Raw genomic sequence first — 22,437 nt, forward strand, 5'->3', positions numbered from 1 at the left:
TGCCAGCCTTTTCCAGGAAACTAGTTTGTGTATACATCAAGAAGTAGGGGGATAACTATCTTATTGGATAATACAGGGGAAGGAGATGACAACACACAGGAAAATTCTGTGAGCCCTGCTAAGATAATAGGGAGCAACTGCAAGATTTGCCTAGCCTGAAAACCTGTGTCTTTTAAGTGTACTAATATTTGGTCCATTTATATTTAATGTAAATCTTAATGCTGATATATTTGGATTTTTAATCTGTCACCTTACTATTTATTTTGTTTGTTCTCCCTGCTCTGTGTTCCTTTCTCTCTCCTTTCTTACCTTCCTTTGGGTTAGGTGTTATTATTATTATTATTGTTATTATTAATCATCTTAATTTATCTCTCTTTTGGCATGTTAGTTATGTATTCTTTTACTGTGCTTTTAATGGTTAAACATTTTTAAGTTTTTGCTGTGCCAAAATCTGATGTACATTAATATATTCCTTCTTCTGGGCAGTGTGACACCTTAGAACACCTTAATTCCATTATTCCTCCCTCATAGATCATGCTTTTCTTAGTGGGTATCTTACTTCTCTATTTTCAAGCCTGTGAGATATTATAATTATTGTTTTATGCAGTCAGTATTTCTTTTTTTTTAAATGATTTATTTATTTTTGAGACAGAGAGAGACAGAGCATGAGCAGGGGAGGGGCAGAGAGAGAGGGAGACCCAAAATCCAAAGCAGGCTCCAGGCTCCGAGCTATCAGCACAGAGCCTGACACGGGGCTTGAACTCACAGACTGCGAGATCATGACCTGAGCCAGACTTGGTCACCCAACCAACTGAGCCACCCAGGCACCCCAACGGTCAGTATTTCTTTAGATTTGCTCACATATTTACCGTTTCAGTTGCTCTTGATTGTTTCCTGTGTCTTTATTTCAGATCTGCTGGTGACAGATTCTCTTAGGTTTTGTTTGTCTGAAAAGGTCTATCTCATCTTCCTTTTTGAGGAATGTTTTCAGTGGGTATAGAATCCTAATTTGGTTTTTCTTTTTCTAAATACTTTTAAGGATAATCTTTTGTCTTCTGATTTCAATAATTTCTGGCTGCTTTTAAGATGTCCTTTTGTTCTTTGCTTTTCATTGGTGTATTATGATATATCTAACCATGCATGTGGTTTTCGTGGGCATTTCTTGTTTGTGTAATAAATCTATAGTGCTTCTTAAGCCTTCTCTGATTTGCAGTCTTTCATCAGTTTTATAGCCATTTCAGTTTTATACCCATCAGTTTCTCAGCCATCATATCTTTAAATATTCCTTTTGCCTATTCTTTCCCTACTTTTCTGGGGCTCCGCTTCTACATTTTATTAGAACTTTTTGCCTTATCTCACATACATCTTACATACTGTCCTTTATTTTTCATTCTTTTGTTCTCTGTGGTTCAGTTCTAGACACTTATTTTGAGCTAGCATCCCATCCACGCTCTCTCGAACAATGTCTTATCTGCTGTTAAGTCCATCTACTGTTTTTCAGTTCTAGAATTTCCATTTGATTCTTTTCACAGCTTTCACTTGTTTCTTGAAACTCTTCACTTATTTAATTTATTAGACATATTCATCATAATTGTTGTGAAGGTTTTGTCTGATTAGCCCAACAGCCAGTATCTTTTGGGTATGTTTCTATTGTCTGTTTTTTCTCTTTATTTTTGGTCAGTTCGTATCTGTTTGCAAGTCTGATTATTTTCATCGAATGCTAGACGCTGTTGCTCAAAGTTTAACATTTTGACAATTTAAGATAATTTTGATAACTTAAGAGATAATTTAAGATTTTGAATGATGGGATCTTCCTCCAGAGAGGATTTATCTTACTTCTAGCAGGGATTTCTCATAGTGGCAGGTCTGCTACCCCAGTTTTGAATTTAGTGGATTCAAAATTAAGCCTCTGTGAGGGATGATTCCTTACTCTTAGGACAAGAGCCCCCAGCTGAAAAGCCTGGAGTGTTTGCCTGGTCTCTCCTCCTTGGTAGGCTGACTGCCCCCACTCTGTTCAGCTTTTCAGGCTGTCAGAAAATACCAAACACTGGGCCTGTCTGCTAGACTATCATTTTTCACTTGAGTCATTGAGATGGGAACTCAGAAACAGCCCACAATTTCAGTTTGGGATGTGTTGGTTTGGAAAATTAATATAAGAAATTCATGTGGATGTGTACTGAAGAAAGCTGCATAAATGCATCAGAAACTTGGGGCAGGATGTGATAAAGTTGAAAACACGAATCAAAGAACAAATGACTGAATATAGGTGAGAATACCCACGTCAAATGGAGAATAGGCAACATGAGATCGGATAATTCCAACCTCCCTCCTTCTGGAGGGGCTCCCTGTGGAGCATGATTACTTGAGGCATTTCTTGGTAGTTCAACGTATTAGGGTCGTCCAGAGACACAGAACCAACCAGAGAAATATATGTAGACCGAGAGGTCCCAAGATCTGCAGTTGGCAAGCTGCAGACCCAGGAGAGACCATGGTATATTTTCACTCCTGAGTCTGAAGTCTTGACACCCCAGAAGAGCTGGTATCTCAGTTCAAGTCCAAAGGCAGGGAAAAAAAAAAACCAAACCCATGTTCTGGGCCAATGCAACCCATAGAAGGGTCAGCCTTTTCTGATCTTCAGGATTTCCACTGATTGGATGAGGCCCACCCACATCAGAAAGGGTGGTCTGCTTTACACAGCCCACTGATCCAAATGTTCATCTTATCCAGAAACACCCAGAATAATGTTTGGTTAGATGTCCAGGCGCCTTGTGAACATTCCAGCTGGCAAAGTTAACCGTCACCCTCAGTGAAGCCAACAGCACTGACTCCCGGCCCCCTGCCTGCTTTCCTCAAAGGTCCACGTGGTACATCCTACAGGGACACGACCTGCTGCTGTGCTCAGCCCTGCGGAGGCTGGCTCTCCGGGGCAGCGCCATCACCACCCTGACCCACATGAGACTTGCCGGGAAGAAGAGTCTTCTCCAGGAACTGCGTGAGCAGCACGCCCTTGAGCAGGGCTCCTCCCAGTGTCTGGACGAGCATCAGTGGCAGCTGCTCAGAGCCTTGGTGAGATCGGCATGTCGGGCCCTACCCGTCCCAGCGAGGCCGTGCCGGGTCCGGGTTCGGCCGTGTTTGCCGGAGCCCAAATCCCGCCACGCCTATTATCGCAGGGGGGGTGGGATGATGGCAGCCTCCCGTGGGGGCGCCCCGTGTGCCCGAGGGCTTTAGTGCATGCCGTATCGAGAATTGTGCTAAATATGCAGGTGGAATCACAAAACAGATACGTACGGTCGCCATCAGGGTGCTGGGAGAAAGGGGCTTCTCCGTTTCAACAAATGGGAAGAAAGGATTTGGAAATTGCCGGGCTGGGATCTCAACCCAAGCAGGCTGACTGCAGGGCTCATGGAGTCACCGAGCTATTGGAGCAGCTGGCGTTTTGACCACTAGTGGGGGACGAGCTCACAGTGACTGTCACTCTCCCCAGGAGCGTGCAGCGGGAAGCAGGCAGGACTGGCCCTCCTCCTTCTGACTCCCCTCGCCTCCTTCTCTAATTCCGATTTCCATAACGAAGGGCAGTCCCAGGACCCTCCCCTGGCTTCCATGACGTCCCGGACTGTGCTCAGACTCAGGTCTAGCTTCAGAACGTAGGTCTGCTGTGTGACTTTTACAAAGTTACTTAGTGTCTCTGAGCCTCTGTGTCCCCGTCACTCCTAGCGTTCAGGCCTCACAGTATGTTGGAAGAACGAGGAAGTTCTCGTACGTGTGAGGGGCCACAAGGGGGCACTGGGCACACCGTTGGTGCTCAATAAATGCTTGGGGGATTCTTGAACAGACGCCCCGGCTCACCCATCGTTGGCTTTGCGAGCCCAGAGGTCCCCACTTTCTGCCCCTTCTCAGTCCCTCCCCCACCCCTCCTGGGGCCCTGGGCTGGGCCAGCCCACATCCCAGTCCTGGCCCTGGCCGCGGCTTCTGTGCAGCGTGGGCTCCTCCCTCTCCCGTCCCTTCCAGGAGGCGCGAGCCGTGGAGGAGGCCAGCAGGCTGGAGGACGAGGCGCAGCAGATGCGGCTGCAGCTCCAGCAGCAGCTCCTGGCTGAGGCCCAGGAGGTGGGGGGGCTCCTGCAGGAGCACACGGAGAGAGCCATCGGGCAGGCCCTGCTGGCCCACGCGCGGAATGCGGCCACCAAGAGCCGGGCCAAGGACTGGGACGACTTCAAGGTGCGAGCCAACCCCCGGCCCCGTGGCCCCGGGAGGCAAGAGGGACTGGGGTGGGCTGGGCAGGCAGGGGGAAGGGTGTGGACGGGGCAGCAGCCTGGGACACCGGCCCCGCGGTGCCCTGTCCAGCAGCCTCGGGCCTGGCAGAAATCACCTGGCTTCTCCGAGCCCCCTCTTCGTCCTCCACGAGCGGGAATCGCCTCCCCCACAGGACGGCGGGGTTTCCCGCCTGTAACGTTATTCTGAGCACTGGCCCGGCCCTTCCAGTAGCTCTGAGAGGGACGTGGGCTCAGCCAGAGCTGCCCGGCCGGTCAGTGGCGGACACAGGATCCAGAGACAGCCTCTGCCAGAGAGAGACAGGCGTGAGCCTCTCCTGCCTCTGGCTGCCTCGGGGAACACGAGGCCTTGCAGAGTTGATCCTGACAGCTGAGTGCAGCTAAAACCAGCTCGGCTTGGGTGGGTGGGGTGTCCTGCTTGAACCGACCCCAACCATGAGCCCTAGGGAGACAGATGACAGCGGTGTGCTCGTAAGCCTACCTGAGTGCCTCGCCGGCCGCGTCTCAGCAGGCTCTGCCCACAACCTTGCCCAGAAAGGATCCTTTCCTTCCCTTTGTTCAGATGGGAAAACTGAGGTTTATCACGGGCAAAGGACATGGTTAAAGACTCCCAGGCTTAGGAAGTGGCCGAGTGGGACTGGACCCCAGTCTTCCCCGCACAGCGTGGACACACTCTGCCTCCCCCGGGGCCGCCTCCCGGGCTCAGACCATAAGGAAAGGCAAGAAACCTCCGCTTGCTACAGACACCGTACTTATATGCACAGCAAAGAGAGGGGACCCACGTTGCTGAGACACCCCCCTCGCTCCACATAGCTCATGTCTGCTGCCCGCCATCCAGACATCAGGGCCGGGCCCGGTTTGTGGTGTTGGGAAGGGTCACCTCCTTTCCGTAAAAGTCTACAGCTCCTCCCGGATAGATGGTCGCGGCATGAAATTGCAGTGAAACGTGAACGTGGCGTCCCTTCCCAAAGGGAGCCTGAGTCAGGATAGGGGAGGAGTGCTCCCCACACACACCGCTACGAGAAAGAACAGGTGTTCAGTTTCTGGAAGAATGTCCCAGTCGCGGGGCTTCTTGGCAGGTGCTGGGCTGGCGATCCAGGCAGGCAAGCGCTCTCCGTGGGACTTGCATCGGCCGGACACAGAGGGGAGTGAACAGCGCCCCCCTGTGGCAGGAAGACAGGAGGACAGAGACCTGATGGTGCCCCTGGCTCGGCTGATTTGGGAGGGAGGTGGAGAAGAGGGGCTTCCTGTCTCCGGGCTCCGGCTCCGTGAGCTAAATGAAAGCGAAGGAAGGGCGCAGCCATCGGAGGCAGTTCCTGTAGGAAGTTCGAGGCCAGGTCCGGGGGCCTTGGAGGCATGGAGTCAGAACCCCTCCGTGAGGGTGCTGAGGTCAGCAGAGGGGAGGGGAAGAGGGCACCGGCTCTGTGAGCGATGAGCGGGGTCGTGGGAGCTCCCGGCGGCTCAGACCGGCTCCGCCACCCGCTCCGCCTCCCCCGCCTGCATGCACCCCTGCACGTCTCCCACGGCGCCATGACATAGCGCAGCTCCAGGAACGTATCGTAAACAACCGCGCAGCAGTAACCGCTCAGCAATAAGTGGGTATTTTTTCTTGCCCAAAGCCTGGAACCATCTGATAGATGTTTGTTGAGACGGGGGCCTCTGGCGTCTGACTTCTCTGACCTTTGGCCCATCATCTTGGGAAGTGAATGGCGGTGACTTGGCCAGGGCACGGCCAGCACGTGCCTGATGGTGGGGCATCTCAGCCTCCGCTTTGGGTCTGCAGGTGTATCGCTTAAGATTGCCTGTTTCTGCAGGTAACAAAAAGACATACTCAAATGGCAAAAAAATAGACGTTGTTCAGCCCACATAACAAGAAATGTGCAAGTAGGTGATTCCAGGCTGGCACAGAGGCTGCGAGCAAGGACCGGGCTCTTTCTTCCTGATTCACCATTCTTGACGTCAGTTCGCTCCCTCGTAGTCTCAAAATGGCCACTGCCTTTCCAGACGTCAGATCTGCATTCCAGGCAGGAAAAAGAAGACAGCAAAATCTTTCACCCATATCCTAAGCTTTGCCTTAATGTTTGTAAAGGGAAGGTCTCCCAACAGATTTTTTTTTTAATGTTTTTATTTTATTTTGGAGAGAGAGAGAGATAGAGTGTGAGTGGGGGAGGGGCTGAGAGAGAGGGAGACACACACAGGATCCGAAGCAGGCTCCAGGCTCCGAGCTGTCAGCACAGAGCCCGACACGGGGCTGGAACCCATGAACCATGAGATCATGACCTGAGCCGAAGTCAGATGTTCAGCCGACTGAGCCACCCAGGTGCCCCCCTGACAGATTTTCCCTAACACTGGGTCTCGCTGGCCAGAACCGGTCATACGGCCGTCCCCAGAGCACCCCTGACCAAGGACATAAGATCACCGAGACAGGCTTAAGCCACCCACCCACCCATGCTCTGCCCGCTGCCCCACCAGTCAAGGTCGGGCGTGGTAGAAGCCAAGAACAGGACGCGGGTGGGGGGACCGCGCGTGACTTTGCTGTGTCTTCCCCCTCCTGCCACAGAGAGTGCTGACGGAGGCGGCCGTGGAGAGCGTCTACGTGACCAGTGCTGGCGTCGGCCGGCTCGTGCGGGCATATTACCAGCACATCGGGAGGGTCATGCAGGACCACGAGGAGAGAAGGCTGCAGCACCTGAAGACCCTGCAGGGTAACGGCCCCCTCCTCAGGGAAGCCCCGCACACAGCAGGCCAGACGTGCTCCTGCTTTGGGACGCAATGGCACGTCAGACCCTCCGAACGTTACTGGGGCGGTTTGGTTGATTGATTGATTGCCTGCTCCCTCCCCCTAAAATAGGCTTTTAAAAAGCCACCTAGAGGACCATACGGTATAAGAGGATTTTTAAAAAGTAGATGAATCAGGGGGCGCCTGGGGGGCTCAGTCAGTTAAGCGTCCAGCTTTGACTCGGGTCATGATCTCACGGTTCATGGGTTCGAGCCCCGCGTTGGGCTCTGTGCTGACAGCTCAGAGCCTGGAGCCTGCTTCGGATCCTGTGTCTCCCTCTCTCTCTGCCCCTCCCCTGCTTGTGCTCTGTCTCTCTCTCTCAAAAATAAATAAAAAACGTTAAAAAAATTTTTTTTAAAAAAAGTAGATGAATCAGGACAAGGATAGGACAGTGAGATGGGGTTCAGGTGAGGTCATGATCTGGGACATAGGCCATCAGATCCCTACGTAATGGTGACACGGTTTTGACTCTGGGCTTCCTAGTGGCCAAAGGGATGGGAACTTCATCAGTTACAGCTGTGCAGTGACAGCGAGTGAGAACAGATCAGTGGCCCTGATGTTCCTAAGACCCAGAGAGTTTCCCCCATGTGCCCTCACAAGAGGCCACCCGGGTGACAGAATGGACAACATCCACAAAGCCAGCAACAATACGTGTATAATAATAGACACAAGCCAGTTTCCTCGAGGCCTCTGCTTGTAACGTCCCTCCCTGCATCCGGGACTTCAGAACAGCATAGAACCCCACGTTCTCAGATGGGTTTTGCCTGGATTTCCCAGAGCTGGAACCGATTCCTCGACCAACGATGGGCAGCAGGTCCTGGACGCAGTCTTCTGGGGATATCAGTCCTCTCAGTAAGCACAGCAGGTGCCTTTTCTTCCCCTGTCTTGGAGACTTTGAATCCCAGACTCAAAGTAAAATCTGGACACCTGCCTGGAAATCTGCCCAATGACTCCAGATGGTCTCTGTCAGCAGGAGACAGACAGATGGTCACCGCAGGGTGTTCGGGAGCCGGGGCCTTCCCTTCCCTCTGTAGGCCTCGGTTTCCCCATCTGTGAGGCTAGGGCTGGGCTCACCCTCCACGCATCCTCTCAGCTCAGATTTCCTGTTTCCCTGACACCCCGGCTCTCATGCGAGGATTTCCCAGGAAATACATTGAAATGATACAACTTAGCTGACCACATAAGCTCCTTCTGCTTCGTTCAGTGCTCCTTCTTTTTTTTTTTTAGGAGTCCTAGAATGCCACATCACCCAGGTTAGAGACCATCCAGGTTAAACCTGTGTGTTCTAGAAAGCTCCGGCCCAACCGGACTTCGCCCGGAAAGCACCCACATGGGAGCGGCCGGCTGCACACCCACAGCACCGCCTGTCGAACGCTTTGTTCTTTCTGCTCTGAATTTTCACCCGTGGTGGCCTCTCTGCAGTGGAATCTTTCTTCTTCTACACCTTTGCTCCTGGCACTCTCAAGAAAGTGGGGTCTGAGCAGTTGTAGGGAGAGCAGGGGTCACCTTCCTCCGGGGGCGCAGGGTCCTTGACGGAAGCCTCGCTTTCTCACGCACGCGGAGCCTTTCCCAGGGGCAGCGCGGGTGCTGCGTAAGTGGCCCACGATTTGAGAGCGCGTCTCCTGCCGATCTCTGTGCCCGGCGCCACCCCCGACCTGGCTCAGAGGCCAGCCCCAAGCATGCCCCTTGACCTTGTGTGCTAAATGGTCTAGGTGAGAGAACGGAGAATTACAAGCTGCGGACAAAGCAGGGATTCGGAGACCCTTCGCCGGGGAGCAAGGCAGTGAATGGATCTGGCGGAGCCTGCAAGGCCGTCCACCAGAGGTGAGCTCGCCCCCTCTGTCCTGTGCGCCCTCCTCCCCTGCCATGAGTCTGCTCCGCGCACTCGGCATCCGATGGTGCGTGCACGTGGCTGCCAGAGTGGAGGGCCCCGTGCCTCGGTCGGGCTCCCTGCTCGACACGCGGCCCCCAGGACGGGGCCTGGCACACGGGAACGAGCGAGTCCGGGTGGGGTGGGATCCCCCCGTGCACGGGGGCTGGGAGCAGGCTGTTCACCCTGGAAGTGACCCCAGAAAGCACCTTGAGGGAGCAGGGAGGTGAGGCCCCCAGCTGGTTCCCGCTGCTGGCTTGACAACAGCCAGCTACGTGGCCCACGCTTCTGCGGACCTGAGGTCCCCGCGGCGGGTGCTGGTTTCGTGGGTCTCCCACAGTCCAGCTCGAGGTGTCAGCCCGGTGGGCTCTTGACGAGGCTCTGGGGAGAATCTTCCCAGGTTTGCCCAGGTCGCCGGCACAACGTGGGTCCCTGTAGAACTGAGGTCCCCTTGCTTTGTGGCTGTCGGCTAGGGGCCACCCGGCCTCTAGAGGCCTCTCTTTGGTCCTCACTCGTGGTCCCTGCGTCTCGATGCTTGAAGTCCTCTGCCTTCCTCTTCCGCCTCATCTCTCTGACTCCATTTGGAGAAACTTCTCTGCTTGTAAGCGTTGTGGTGATTGAGACCCACGTGGATAGTCCAGGAGAATCTCTGAATCCTAAAGTCGATAACCCTAACCCAGCCTGCAGAGACCCGGCTACCACGTACCGTAACGTCTTCACGGGTCCAGGGATTAGGGCAAGGTCACCTGTGGGGGCACCGTGTGGCCTACCGCAATGGAGAAGAAGCAAACCAACCCTGTGGCCGTGCAGCCTGTCCACGGCAACTGAGGCCCAATCCCGCTCTGGACCTTCTGGGAGACTGTATAAAATTCAACTTCCAATTATGTCAACAAGGGGTGCGAAAGATAGGGGATTTGTCTGCCAAGCCCTGTTCCGCACGGGTTGAGGGTCTGCCCTGGGGGTGTTATGTCACCAGCACTTCCGGCCCCTGAGCTGGCCAGACACACCCCCGTGGCCAGAGAAGGCACTGAGACACAGACACAGACACAGGTGTTTGGCGGAAGAAGCCACTGGCCTGTGTGGAAACTGTCCACCCAAGTGTGGACAGCCGCCCAGCACGCCCCTGTAAGCACCGATTGTTTGCTGGGCCCCAAGCTAGCCACTGGGGACAATGCCTGTCACCCCAGAGCTCACAGCCTGGAGGGAGAGACGGACAGGGGAACAGCAATAAATCTGTGCGGGTGCTCTCGTGGGGGAGGGGAGGGGCGCTGAAGGACGACAGGTGACGGTCCCTTGTCTAGGCGGAGGCGTCCCGGCGGCTGGAAGCAGCAGACAGCCACGGCCCTGCAGGATGGAGGCGTGGGCTCCATGCGCGGCCTCAGAGTAGATTCCAGCCCCTCCTCGGACGGCTGGAAACAAAAACCACAGGGTCCCCCTCAGTCCTCGGACTGAGTCCCGCACACGCTGTCCATAAATCCTCCGATGGCCGTTGGCAGTGGTCAGGAAACGTCCCACCATCCCGCGCCTACGTGCCACCTGGCCCTGACGGTCGGATATCCACCTGACTCGGGCCCGGCAGCTCTCAGACGTGGGGGGGCATCATCTCACTTGGTTCTCCTCCCGAGCGTGCAGATGCCAGGCCCCCCACCTGGACACTCAGACTCGGGGGCTTTGCGGGGGGACCCAGGAATCTGAGCTGTTACCCCACTCCTCCTCTCCAGGGATTCTGATGGATGGAGCCCAGGGGCTTCACCTGGACCCCAGTGACCCAAGAGGAGGGGCCTCAGCCGCCCCCAGTCCGACCTCCCCGCCAGGTTTACGGGAGATGGAAGCAAAGCCCCGTGGGGGTGCGGGTGCGTGACCGACTCTCGCTGTGACTTAGAAGCTCATACGTGGCTGTTGGTGCCCTTTCCTCCGTGCCCGTCCGCTCGCAGTTTCTGGTGAAGGTCCGCCAGGGCTCGTGGGGACAGAGCCATGTAGCGAGAACGGATCGTTGATTTCAAAGAGCGTTACGAGACTAAGCGCGTGAAGCAATTCTCGGTCCGAGGGCGAACTCCACACTGCATCCCCGGGGAGCAGTGGGATCGTGGGAGAGCCCGGCTGAGGGGTGCCAGGTGACGTGGCGGTAGACTGGCCACACGCGGGCTAGGTCCCTTCACGCCCCGAGCCTCAGGCTCCCCATCTGTGAAGTGGGATGACGGTAGCTCCTGGCTCACAGGGCGTTACCGTCAGGACCCACAGAGACTGCGGCGCCCACAGCAGGGCCGGCCCACGGCCAGCACCCCACGCCTGATGTCCTTCACCACCAGCACAATTGTCACTGCTGTGACTTCTGCACGGTGCGCAGTGAGGCTTGAAACAGTTGTGCAGTCGGGACTCTTTCAGGAGGGATGCTTTTTTAAACACCCACTTCCATAACCAAATAGGAGTCCAAAAGGAAAGGGTTTATGACCCGTCCAGGTGACTCAGATCCTACAGTAGGGCATCCTCTCCTTCCGGAAGGTGCCAGAGGATCAGCAGTGCCGAAGGGGGTCATGCTCGGGCCAGAGCACCACATGGCTGTCCCTCCGCAGGCAGGATTGTCTGCCTCTCGGCCGCTCTCTAGTCCCATGTCCTTGTACCGCCCCTCCCGGCTTAGAGCTGTGGCCTCTGGCCTCCCGTCTTGTCCTGTGTCTACGTGTAGCCAGGGCATCGCGTAAACACAGGCGGCTGTGTCTCAGTCTCCCCTGGACCCTTTCGTGGATCTCCGGGCTGTGCGGGGGGAAGCCCCACTCCGACCCCACCCCCGGATAGCGTTCTCACTGCCTGGCAGGCCCATTAGCCAAGTCCATGGTGGGGAGCGGGCAGGCAGTCAGGGTGGCAGCCGAGAGTGACCAGGACTGTTGGCAGAACGGGTACAGGACAGGCTGCTCACAGCAAGAAGCCGCCTGGCCGCTGAATGGGGGCCCCTAGGAGATTTGTGCATGTCCTCATCCCTGGAGCCTGTGCGTGTGACCTGTGTGTGCGTGTCCTAATCCCTGAAGCCCGTGCGTGTGACCTGTGTGTGCGTGTCCTAATCCCTGGAGCCCGTGCGCGTGACCTATGTAGAGGAAAGATCTTTGCAGATATCATTAAGTGAAAGATCTTGAGAAGAGATCATGCTGGGTTATTCCAGCGGGCCCCAAATCCAAGGGCAGGTGGGGTGGAGGGAGATTTGGTCACACACAGAGAAGCCCATGTGGAGACAGAAGCAGGAATGGGGACGGTGCGGACGTATGCCAGGGATCACCGGGAGCCACCCGGAGCTGGGACAGGCAGGGAGTGGGCTCTCCTCTAGAACCTTTGGAGGGAAAGAAACCCTGCTGACCCCTTGATCGAAGCCTTCTGGCCTCCAGAGCCGTGAGAGAATAGATTTCTGTTGTCTTAAGCACCCCCTCCCCCGCCTCAGCTTGTGGTCCTTTGTTAGAACAGCTCCAGGAAACCAATGCAGCCTCCTCGAGGGTGTGGGGGAGGCTACTGTAGAGCACTGACCTCATCTGTATCAATTATTTGTTCCGCATCTATCCTCTACCCGAGTTCAAAGTGGAGCTTCGTGAAGTCAGGGACTGTGAGTCTCTTGTTCGCACCTGTATCTTCAAAACACAGGACAGCACCTGGCAGGCCAGGGATGTGTTTATGTATACATGAAGTTGTACACGGATGGATGGATGAGTGATGGGGTTTTGCAGGATGAATAGGAGTTTGCCAGGCAACTACAAAGAAGAGGGGAAAGCTATGACTGGCAGGCAGAGGAGCATGAAGCGAAAGCAAGGTGCAATTCTGTGCCTGCAGGTAAACTCCGTGAACAGCTCCCTGTTGACACTAAACGTGGCTTCTGCAGCTGTAGGAACTCACAGAAGATTGGAAAGAAAGAGGCAAAGGGCCGTTAGGAAAACAAGGTGGATGGGATGGGATGTTCCTGTTTGCTGAGGGCCTGAGGAAGGTCAGCCAAGGAAGGAGGGGATTCAGGGTAGCGGGGAGGCAAGGTGAAAGCAAGCGGGGGCCGTCTCCCGGTTAGGGACCCTGCTGCCGCCCCCTCTCAGAGCTGTGCCACCCAGAGTAACGGGCCCCCGTCTTCAGGGGGGCCCCAGTCGTCTCCCCGCCATTGAGCCAGAGGAGAAGTGAGCTCTTCCCTGCACGTGGCTCGGATGCTGCAGGCTAGGAGATGAGCATCCCGTTGCACGTTTTCCATAAGGATGGGTAGCTGGTGGGTCTCTGGCCCTTTCAGGGGAATGCGCCCCCACCCCTGGGTTGAGATGATTTTCATGCCGTCCAGTCACTGGGCAGCTGCGGGACCCCAAGGATGCCCCCGCCCCCTCTGAGCGGCTCCTGCCCTGAATGTTCTACCCTTTGTCCTGCTCGTATCACTGAGGACCCAGCGGGACCGAACGAAAAACGCGCACGCGGGATTCTGCAAAGTCGCGAGCGTGACTCACGTTTATGATGAGTCAGCACCCCCCCACCCCCCCCCCCCGCCCAGGTGGAGGGACTCCAGCTGTGGCCGCTGTCACAGGCCGTGCAGCCACCGTAAATCCTGCCGGCCAAGGCCATTCCTCTCTCTGGGCTCCACGGGCCCAAGGACGGCTTCCGCTCCCCAGTTCCCACGACTCAGCAGCCTCCGGGGGCACGTCTGTGCTGGGTCTCTGATTAACCCGCCGGCCGGCGGCTGGGGCGGCGCTGATGGCCTTCGTTCCTTCTGCCAGGATGGCGGCACAGCAGAAAAAGTTTCTGGCCCAGTTCACCGCGCACCAGCGGATCCGCCTGGATGCTTGGAAGCAGAAGGCAAGGGCTATGGATCATCTGGAAGCCCAGCTGGAGACCCAGCTACAGGTACGAGTGTCGGAAAAGCGCCTTCACGGAGCGGGCCGGGGTTTAGGGAGGAACAGGAGCAGCAAAAGGCCACTCTCGTGACCACAGGTCGCGGCAAAAAGACCTTGGCCCTGGCTGAGTCTCGCTGGCTGACGGCTTGGCCGTGAGCCTTGGGGGCGGGCAGCGCTGTGCTGATTCCTGAGCAGCTTCGGGGGGCCAGGCCCTGCGCCCCGATCGTCTCCCCGCCGTTGAGCCGGAGGAGAAGTGAGCTCTTCCCTGCACGTGGCTCGCCATCACGTGGGCCTCTCAGAGTCACGGAGGCAGTGCGGCTGGTGACTGAGGCCTGCACTTTCCCTGGGACACACGGGCGGCTCGGCCCTTGTGAAATGAAGTGGGTAGCTCATCACGGGGAAGTCTCATAAAGTGCGGTTATGAAAACAAAGTGGCAGGGCACCTGGGTGGCTCAGTCGGTTAAGCGTCTGGCTTCGGCTCCAGTCATGATCTCACGGTTCGTGGGTTCGAGCCCCGTGTCGGGCTCTGTGCCGACAGCTCGGAGCCTGGAGCCTGCTTCGGATTCTGTGTCTCCCTCACTCTCTGCTCCTCCCCTGCTCACGCTCTGTCTCTATCAAAAATAAATAAACATTAAAAAAAACTAAAATAGGGGCATCTGGGTAGCTCAGTCGGTTGAGCGTCCAGCTTCGTCTCAGGTCATGATCTCGTGGTTCCTGAGTTCAAGCCCTGCATCAGGCTCTGTGCTGACAGCTCGGAGCCTGGAGCCTGCTTTGGATTCTGTGTCTCCCTCCTCTCTGCCCCTAACCCACTCGCATTCTGTCTCTGTTTCTCTCAAAAATAAAGAAACATTAAAAAAAAAAACATTTTTTTTAAAGCAAAGTGGGTGCCTTAAAAAAAAAAATCAGATATTCCAGAATGGAAGCACTTAACAGAGTGTTGGCCCGGTCAGAGTAGTCCCCACCGGTGTGGCAGCGACAGGTGAGAGCCAAGGTGGTTAATGCTCGTTCCCTGAGCGTCTGTCCTGACACGGAACCAAGAGCGTTACACACGCCATCTGACCTCGTCGTCCCATAACTGAGGACAAGGTCACTGTCGTACTCCAGGTACAGGTGGGGACACTGCAGCTCTGAGAGCTGAAGTCACCGTCTAGTGTCACGCAGCTAATAAGTCACGGAATCCAGGTCAGTGGTTAAGCCACAGCGTCGGCAGCTAAGAGCTCAGACTCTGAAGTCGGGCGGAAGCGGGTGCCGTGTCCCTCTCTGAGCCCTCACCTCTGCACGCTTCTCTGTAAAATGGGGCTCCCTGGCTGGCGTGAGTGAGGACGGACAGTTCCCTGGCAGGAGCCGGAAAGTGCTGGTTCCTGTGCTCACACACGCGTCCGCCCTGCTCCTGCCGTCTCTGGGTTCTTCTTGGAGACCCGTCTGCCGCCAGGGATGCGGGGCCATCAGCCACCCTGGAGAGGGCGTCAGCCTCACTGTGGTGCAGAGGCGGGACGGGGCAGAGGGGGACCCAGATGACCCTTCGTCCTTGCATCCAGGAGGCCGAGCAGAGCTTTGTCTCAGAGCTGGCGGCATTGGCCCGGGTGCCCCTCGCCGAAAGCAGACCGTTTTCAAGCAAGCGTGGCTCGTCAGGTAAGTCGTGGAAGGCGGTGCACAGCAGCGGGAGTATGGATTCCAGTCCCGTGTCCGCCACTAACCATCTGTGTGGCCTCGGGCACCGTGCTTACCCTCTCCGGGCTTTTGTGTCCTTGCCCATCAACGAGCGGACTCACTTAGCCCCAGGGCCGCCTTGCTCTCCCGCGTTCAGTACTTTGGATTCTGAGGTCTGCACCTCACCACCCGGGCCTCTGTGTCCCCGACTTACAGACGGGGGTGATTAGCCCTTGGCCCCCTGCCGGCGGCAACTACTGTGACCTCACAGTGGTGTAGCCGGCTGACGGGATAGAGACAGGGGTGTGTGTGAGAACACAGGGCTCTCTTAAAACAACGCTGCTCTGTCAGGGTCCTTCTGCTTCGGAAGCTTGGGTCAGCTGGGCGTGGCAGAGACCCAGCGGGAGCCTGGCAGCCCTGTGTTCGAATCCCAGCTCCATAACGTAACGGCTGTGTGAGCTTGGGAAAGCACGTCACCTCCCCGGGCCTCAGTTTCCCTACAAGTTAAATGGGTGTAATCGCAGAAAGCACAGAGTGTCTCCTTGGCCGTGGACGTCCTCAGCAGATGCCCGGCTGGGTCGGGGTGAGGCCGAGGGGAGCTGTCACGTGCTTGACGTCACCCAATGTCTGGGTTTATGTGTCTTCTGCAGAGAAGCCTGTAAGGACGAGAAGGAAGAAGCCCCCACCCCGGGAGAAAGGGAACCTGGGGGGCCCCACCGACGATGACCCTGCAGCAGGGGGCCACCCCTCGGGATCACTCAGGTACGGGGGCAGGGGCCGGCTTATTGCCAGTGGATGCGTATTGACTGCTTACAGTCCGGGCAGGAAAACAGGCGCCTTTCTCGGAGGTGTTAGCCACAGGGTCCCAGAAATGATGGACGATGGCAGGAGCTGTTGATATGCCTGTCACTGCTACTATTCGTGTCCAGTTTGGCCGGGTCGGCCATGACCTAGCTCCGCGTCCTGCCAGCACCCGGCCTGAACGGTCCCCGCCTTGCCAGGCCCCCACTGGCTGCAGACACTTTGGGGTCTGCAGTAGGGTCATTGCGTTCCGGTGTGCCCAGTCATCTGAGTGGGGGGTTGCCTTTACCCCGTGGCCCTCAGGTGACCACCCCCCCGCCCCACCCAACAGATGGGAAACCGGAGGCCGTGTTTGTCTCTGGACAACCCCAGTTAAAGGGGGTGGGGCTGTTTTGATGGCCTGTCACTGCCTTTTCGTCTGATCAGATCGGATGAGTTCTTGCCTCTGGACAGATCTGGACTCACGTTGTGACCACTGCATTGCTTCCTTGTTTTAAGCAGCAAAAGGCTGAATCAGCAGGAGAATGAAGCTGGCGACGGCGAGAGCCCCAAGAAGCCGCTAAAGGAAAGAAGCCATCCGTAGGTTACGGTTTGGGTAGGGGCCGATGTGGAAGATCCAGCTGGAATAATGCCACCTGCCCGCCCCAGCCGGCTGGGACGGGGAGGGCCACCGGGGGGCCGGATGGACAGACGGACAGGCTGAGAAGTGCCTAGAAGGCCTGACTGAGCATGGCAGACCCTGCCGCCTGTGGCATGAAAACCCCGTGTCCGAACCCTGCCTCCATTTTTCTCTTTCTCTTTGGCTTGGAGACGTGCCTCCCTTCCTCAGGGACCTCTTCGGTCCTGGATCTCTGAACCCCACCCCCACCCCCACCCTGCCTGCCCAGCATGAGGCTGCCTCCAGCCTCGGGGACCCCCTGCTCCCCAGACTCTCCATGGAGTTCTGCTGGGAATGTGGGGGTCTCCGGGCGGGGCTGGCGTTTCCTGGCCTGAAGCCTTTTCTCCATCTCTTTCTAAAAACTATTTTTAATGTTTATTCACTTTTGAGAGAGACAGAGACAGAGCGTGAGCAGGGGAGAGGCAGAGAGAGAGGGAGACACAGAATCTGAAGCAGGCTCCAGGCTCCGGGCTGTCAGCAGAGAGCCCGACACAGGGCTGGAACCCACGAACCACGAGATCATGACCTGAGCTGAAGTCGGACACGTACCCAGCTGAGCCACCCAGGCACGTCTTTTTCTCCAATTCTGTCATCCTTGTTCTCATGTCCCATGAGACGTGTCCCACGCACCGTGTCCCATGCATCTGGCCGCAGGGTTCTCATCTGGACTGATCCCCATGTTTGGCTGAACCAGCAGCTAGTGCCTGGTCACCTTGGAGGTTGTCTCAGGGCCCCAGGACCCTGACACAGACCACGGAATCCCTGACCTGCAGGCCTACGTCACCCACCCTGGGGACCTGAGGCCTGACTGGTACCTAATGACACCTACAGCAGTGTCTTCTGTGGGCGGCCCCACTCAGCCCTCAGACTTCCCCTGGGACGGGACAAGCCGTTCTGCCAGATGGCAATTCCCCCTCAGGAGACGTGTTCCCCAGGGGCACTGCTGCTCCCAGTGGGCAGGGACAGTATCCAGGAGCTTCCAGACTGGCCACACTTAAACCACTGCCGGGAGAGGTCTTTCCCACTGGGAATGAAAATTACTCTTCTCATTGAAATCAGGGATTCTCAAACCCGGCACTGTGGACATTTTGGGTGAGCTGTGTTTGGGGGTGGGGGCTGTCCCGTGCCTTGCGCGATGTTTAGGGACATCCCTGGCCTCCACTGACCAGATGCCAGGAACCCTCCCCAGTTGTGACAACCAGACATGTGTTCAGACGTGGCCCGATGTCCCCTGAGTCAAAGTGTGCCAGTACCTGGTGAGCCCAGAACATAGTGGGCTTCGGGAGATTTCTGAACCGTTTGTGGGCTGAATTTTTATTTCTTAAAATCTAAATTAGATTCTGTTAGGAAGGAGTAGCTCTGAGACAGAAGAAGTCTCCCACGGCAGTTCCCTGGTTGGTTAAGGATGTTCCCCATCAGAGCGACTGGTCAGTAGGCGGGATTTCCAGAGTTAACCGCCAGCTCCCTCTTGTGGCTGAATAAAGCATTTCATTATTCTGCTGAGTCCCGTAACAGGCGGTGGTTTCCTTCTTGCCGCGTTTTGAGAACCCGGTTTACATAGAAACCACTTTTGTCACGTGGGCCCTCTGCACAGAGGCATTCTGGAGTTGGGAGTGTCTGCTTTGGTAACTTGATTTTGGTAAATCCAGACCCCCCCCCTCCCCCAGCAGCACCGGGATCTCTGAAAGATCGAAGGCCATCTCAGCTTCCGCAGACCTTGCGTGAAAGTTATTCTGCTTCACGAGCGTAGCCTCCTCGGCCCAAGGGACTGTGTCACATGCCAGTGCTTCTGGGCCCTTCCTCGGCCCTGCTGCCCCACTACTGTGCTTGGCGCAGTTAGGGGCCCGTGATTCCGGAAAGGCTGTGGACTCTCTGTTTTCATCCCATTGCAGACCGACTCTGCCAGCTACAGCTCTGGGACGCCTGGGGCCGGGCTCTGCAAACACAGCACATGCTCCATGCAGGGGAGACCGAGGACACACTGCGACCCCCCTCCTCCACTGGGTTCCCGTCCCCACGTGCATTATGGGCTGTGGGTTGTTACAGAGATAGGAGGTGGCGCTGGTGGGGACGACGAGTGACGATCCAATGAGAAGACTCTAGATGCCTTCTTTTACACACACCCACCCTCTGGTCTGAGCTCAGCTGCGAGGAGAAAGGCCGTAGACGCTCCGAGCACCTCTCTGGCCAGCCTGGTGTCTGTCCTGTCCTTACCTTGGCTGCTGACCTAGACGCTGCCACAGATGACTCCTAACTGCCCTGCCCCAGCCTCCTGGTCTACACGTTCCAAAAACGCACATCTGACTCACGAGCTTCTGCGGTATTCTTTGCTCTAAGGAGAAAAAGGAAATCTTTAACAAGGACCACGGAACCCCGCGAGGTCCGGTCTCAGCCACGCAGCCTGTCTCCTCTCATGGACTCATACGTGCCCGCCCCTGCCTGCCACTGGGCTTTTGCACAGGACTTTGCTGCTGCCGCCCGGAACAGTTCTACCCACCTCCCGTCCCCTTTGCCTCCCGAGTCTATAATCATCATCCACGTCCCAACAGCAGGACTTAACGTCTTCAAGAGCCTTCCCTGCACCCCTCTGACGAGACTGGACACTCCTCTGGGGCCCTTAGCACTGTGTATTTTACTGCTGGGATGGGGAGGGTAATAAATAGCATCCCTTTCTTTCCCATCCACATTTGGAACCAGTTGAGATACAGGCAAAGCGGTCAGATGCAGATCTGTCCCTGCAAATGCGCATCATCGGGGCTCACACTTTGTGCCACAGAGAGTCACGACCACATGCACTTTGGTCCAGAGACCAGCTCCCGGGGGGGTGCGGAGATCTGACACTCAGGCTGGGGTAGCAGCCTTCTCCGGTCCGCGCACTAACCAAAGCGGCCAAGCAAACTCGGGGGCCAGAACGCGTTAGGCAGTGCTGGGGATGTCAGAAAATGGTTGGGGCTTTACGGGCAGGGGGCAAATGGGTATGAGGAGACCTTCGCTGTTCTGTCTCACTTTTTACAGTCCGTGTGCAGCGTGGGTGCAAAAATAGACCAGCCAAGGTAGTGGGGCTAGGCCAGCCCTTATGGGACCCAGAGCCCGCTTAAATTTTAGGAGTTGCCAGCTTGCTGGCTTTACGTTGGTACTTTGAAACTGACTACAGTGGAAATTAGCAAGCACAGCAGACTGGGGCTCCCAGCCCAGCCCAGCCCTGTGCTCCACATTTAGCCGTGCCACCTCGGGACCACTGTGTCAGAAGACCCACACACTACGGTCACCTGATTCACAAGAAAGCCACCGCTGCAGCTTAATGAGAGAAGGGATAGTCTTTTCCATTAATGGTGCCGGCTCAATGGGATATCATATGGGAAAATGTGAGTCTTGGGCCCTCCTTTTCCTTAGACACAAGGATTAGTGAACGATGGACCGTATACCCGAACGTGGCAAGATAAAACAAAATTTCTGGAAAGAGACTTAGAAGACGGGACAGCAGAATAATCCCCCCTCCAAGATGTCCGCATCCTAATTCCCGGAGCCCGGGGCTAGGCGATGACATGGCAGAGGGGAGCACGAAAGAGAAGCATGTGCCTCACAAGGAATGTTCCAGCACAGCCTCCAAGACTTAAGGCTCATCTGTCTCGCACCGCCCGGACCCGTGACTGCCGCTTGGACGTGCTGGGGAACATTGTGTGGGACAGTGGGTGGTGGGGAACCTCAGCCGGTTACGCAGCTGGACAGCAGCCCCTCCAGGGGCGGCCTTAGAGAGAAGATTTCTGCTTGCGTTTCTGGGTGGGCTGGGGTGGGGGGTGATGGATGCCAGAGACGAAGTGCTCTCCCGAGAGCGGGACGAGTAGCTTGCGGCTGCCAACTTTACTTATCTGGAAGTTTCTTTGCTGCCCTTTAATAGTCTGAATGAGCCGAGGACAAACGTCAAAAGGCCTTACCCTCCATTCTTGACCTTCCGTTTATTTAGCCTTGTTTCAAGAAAATCCACGGCAGGCTGTGAGCCAACACCATGTGGGACCTTAACCAAGGTCCAGCAGACCTTGGGGGCAGAGGGAGAATACACTAAAACCAGTAAGTAGATGCAGGACCATCAAAGGCATCCTGCCTTGAACGGTAGTAAGGGTTAGAGGTTAGGAGCAAGGAGCTTTGTACTTTGAGCCAAACCGCATGGGTCCTGGATTCGAATCCTGGCTCTGCCTCTTCCTCCCCGTGTGACCTTGGACATGTCACTGAACGCTCTGGGACTCATCTGTGAAAGGGGGGTAGTAATAGAGCCTACCTCGCAGAGTACCCAACATGTGGCCACTGCCACATGAAAGAGCAGACCTAGGCCGGCCGACTAGCGACTATGTCCCCGACATGGCCGCAGAAAGAGGTTCCAGCTCAAACCTCAGACCACGCCTCCTCCCCTTGCGTAACTTATGTTTTCTAAGAAAGCAGGCTACCGATTGATGCATTCTTCCGAAGTCTGAGGTGGGAGGAAGGGGAGTGTGAGAGGCGTGGAAAGCGTGAGTAGAAGAGGGAGGGCTTCTCTCAGGTAGGGGCCAGAGGCAGGAGCCCTCAACCCTGTCCAGGCTTAGAATGACCTGGGAGCATTTCACCCCTCCCCAAACCAATTAAATCAGAGTCTCTGGGGATGGTGTTTGGTGCTAGGTATTTATATAGCACAGCAAGGCTGACAGCCAATGGTTAATAGGTGACCAGTGAGAAACGTTCTGTATACGCTGAGGCCAAACATGTTAGAGACCCTCAGACCCAGTGGTTCTTAAACTTCAGGTGCATCAGAATCTCCTGGAAGACTTGTTCAAACACAGGTTGCTGAGCCCCACCCCCAGAGTTCCTGACTCAGTGGGTCTGTGACCACCAGGCCCAACATTTGCATTTTTAGCAAGTTCCAGATGATGCTGATAATTGCTAATGTGGGACCACACCTCGGCAGCCATTGTTCTATCCTTTCCCAGCCAATCGGCTGAGGCCACGACCCTTCCCCAGCCAATCGGCTGAGGCCACGACCCTTCTCCAGCCAATCGGCTAAGGCCATGATCCCTATAAAACCTTTGTGCTTTTGAAACTCGCTCTCTCTCCCCGGCATCTCACTGCTGTGACGGTGCAGGTAGGGGATTGAGCTCGAGCTAGCTCGAATAAAGGCTCTTTTGCTTTTGCATCGGACTTGGCTCCCTGGTGGTCTTTGGGGGTCACAAATTCTGGGCATAACACCACACAGATACTGCCTGCATTGTCACCACCACCATCACTGTCATCAATCGTCACCACCACTGTCACTACGACTAAAGGCAAATTGGAATAAGCAATTTGCCTGAGTGTTTCCTTCTCAAGAATGTGCATCTGCTCATGGGACCCGGAGTGAAGAAACGTGATGTTTACGAGGTTGGAACTCCCAGTCTGAGGCAGACCCACAACCTATATGAAGAGAGGGCACCAGGGAGGCTTGGAGACAACGGACGTGTGCTCTCAGCCCATGTCACAGAAGCCACCCACCACGGCCTCAGGATCTGAGCCCGACCATCCACACCTCGTGACTGGCTCCCTCTCTTTCCTCCTCTGCTCCTTCAGTG

The 22,437-nt window shown here is 55.9% G+C and overlaps 1 protein-coding gene across 3 annotated transcripts in view; it reads left to right on the forward strand.

Annotated features, from left to right (window-relative positions):
* EVC (EvC ciliary complex subunit 1) overlaps window positions 1–17,275 on the forward strand; it is a 73,545-nt gene extending 56,270 nt beyond the window's left edge. For 2 of the 3 annotated variants that reach the window (XM_042936926.1, XM_042936929.1), the window contains exons 14-21: window positions 2,856–3,066; window positions 4,009–4,215; window positions 6,829–6,973; window positions 8,760–8,871; window positions 13,639–13,765; window positions 15,294–15,387; window positions 16,056–16,167; window positions 16,705–17,275. In XM_042936926.1, the coding sequence (XP_042792860.1) occupies window positions 2,856–3,066; window positions 4,009–4,215; window positions 6,829–6,973; window positions 8,760–8,871; window positions 13,639–13,765; window positions 15,294–15,387; window positions 16,056–16,167; window positions 16,705–16,789 (1,093 nt within the window). In that variant the 3' untranslated portion in view covers window positions 16,790–17,275. The remainder of the gene's footprint in view (window positions 1–2,855; window positions 3,067–4,008; window positions 4,216–6,828; window positions 6,974–8,759; window positions 8,872–13,638; window positions 13,766–15,293; window positions 15,388–16,055; window positions 16,168–16,704) is intronic. The other variant, XM_042936928.1, reaches the window with a different exon arrangement.
* Window positions 17,276–22,437: the final 5,162 nt, after the last annotated feature.

The sequence above is a fragment of the Panthera leo genome, chromosome B1 (assembly GCF_018350215.1).
Source record: "Panthera leo isolate Ple1 chromosome B1, P.leo_Ple1_pat1.1, whole genome shotgun sequence".
NCBI lineage: Eukaryota > Metazoa > Chordata > Mammalia > Carnivora > Felidae > Panthera > Panthera leo.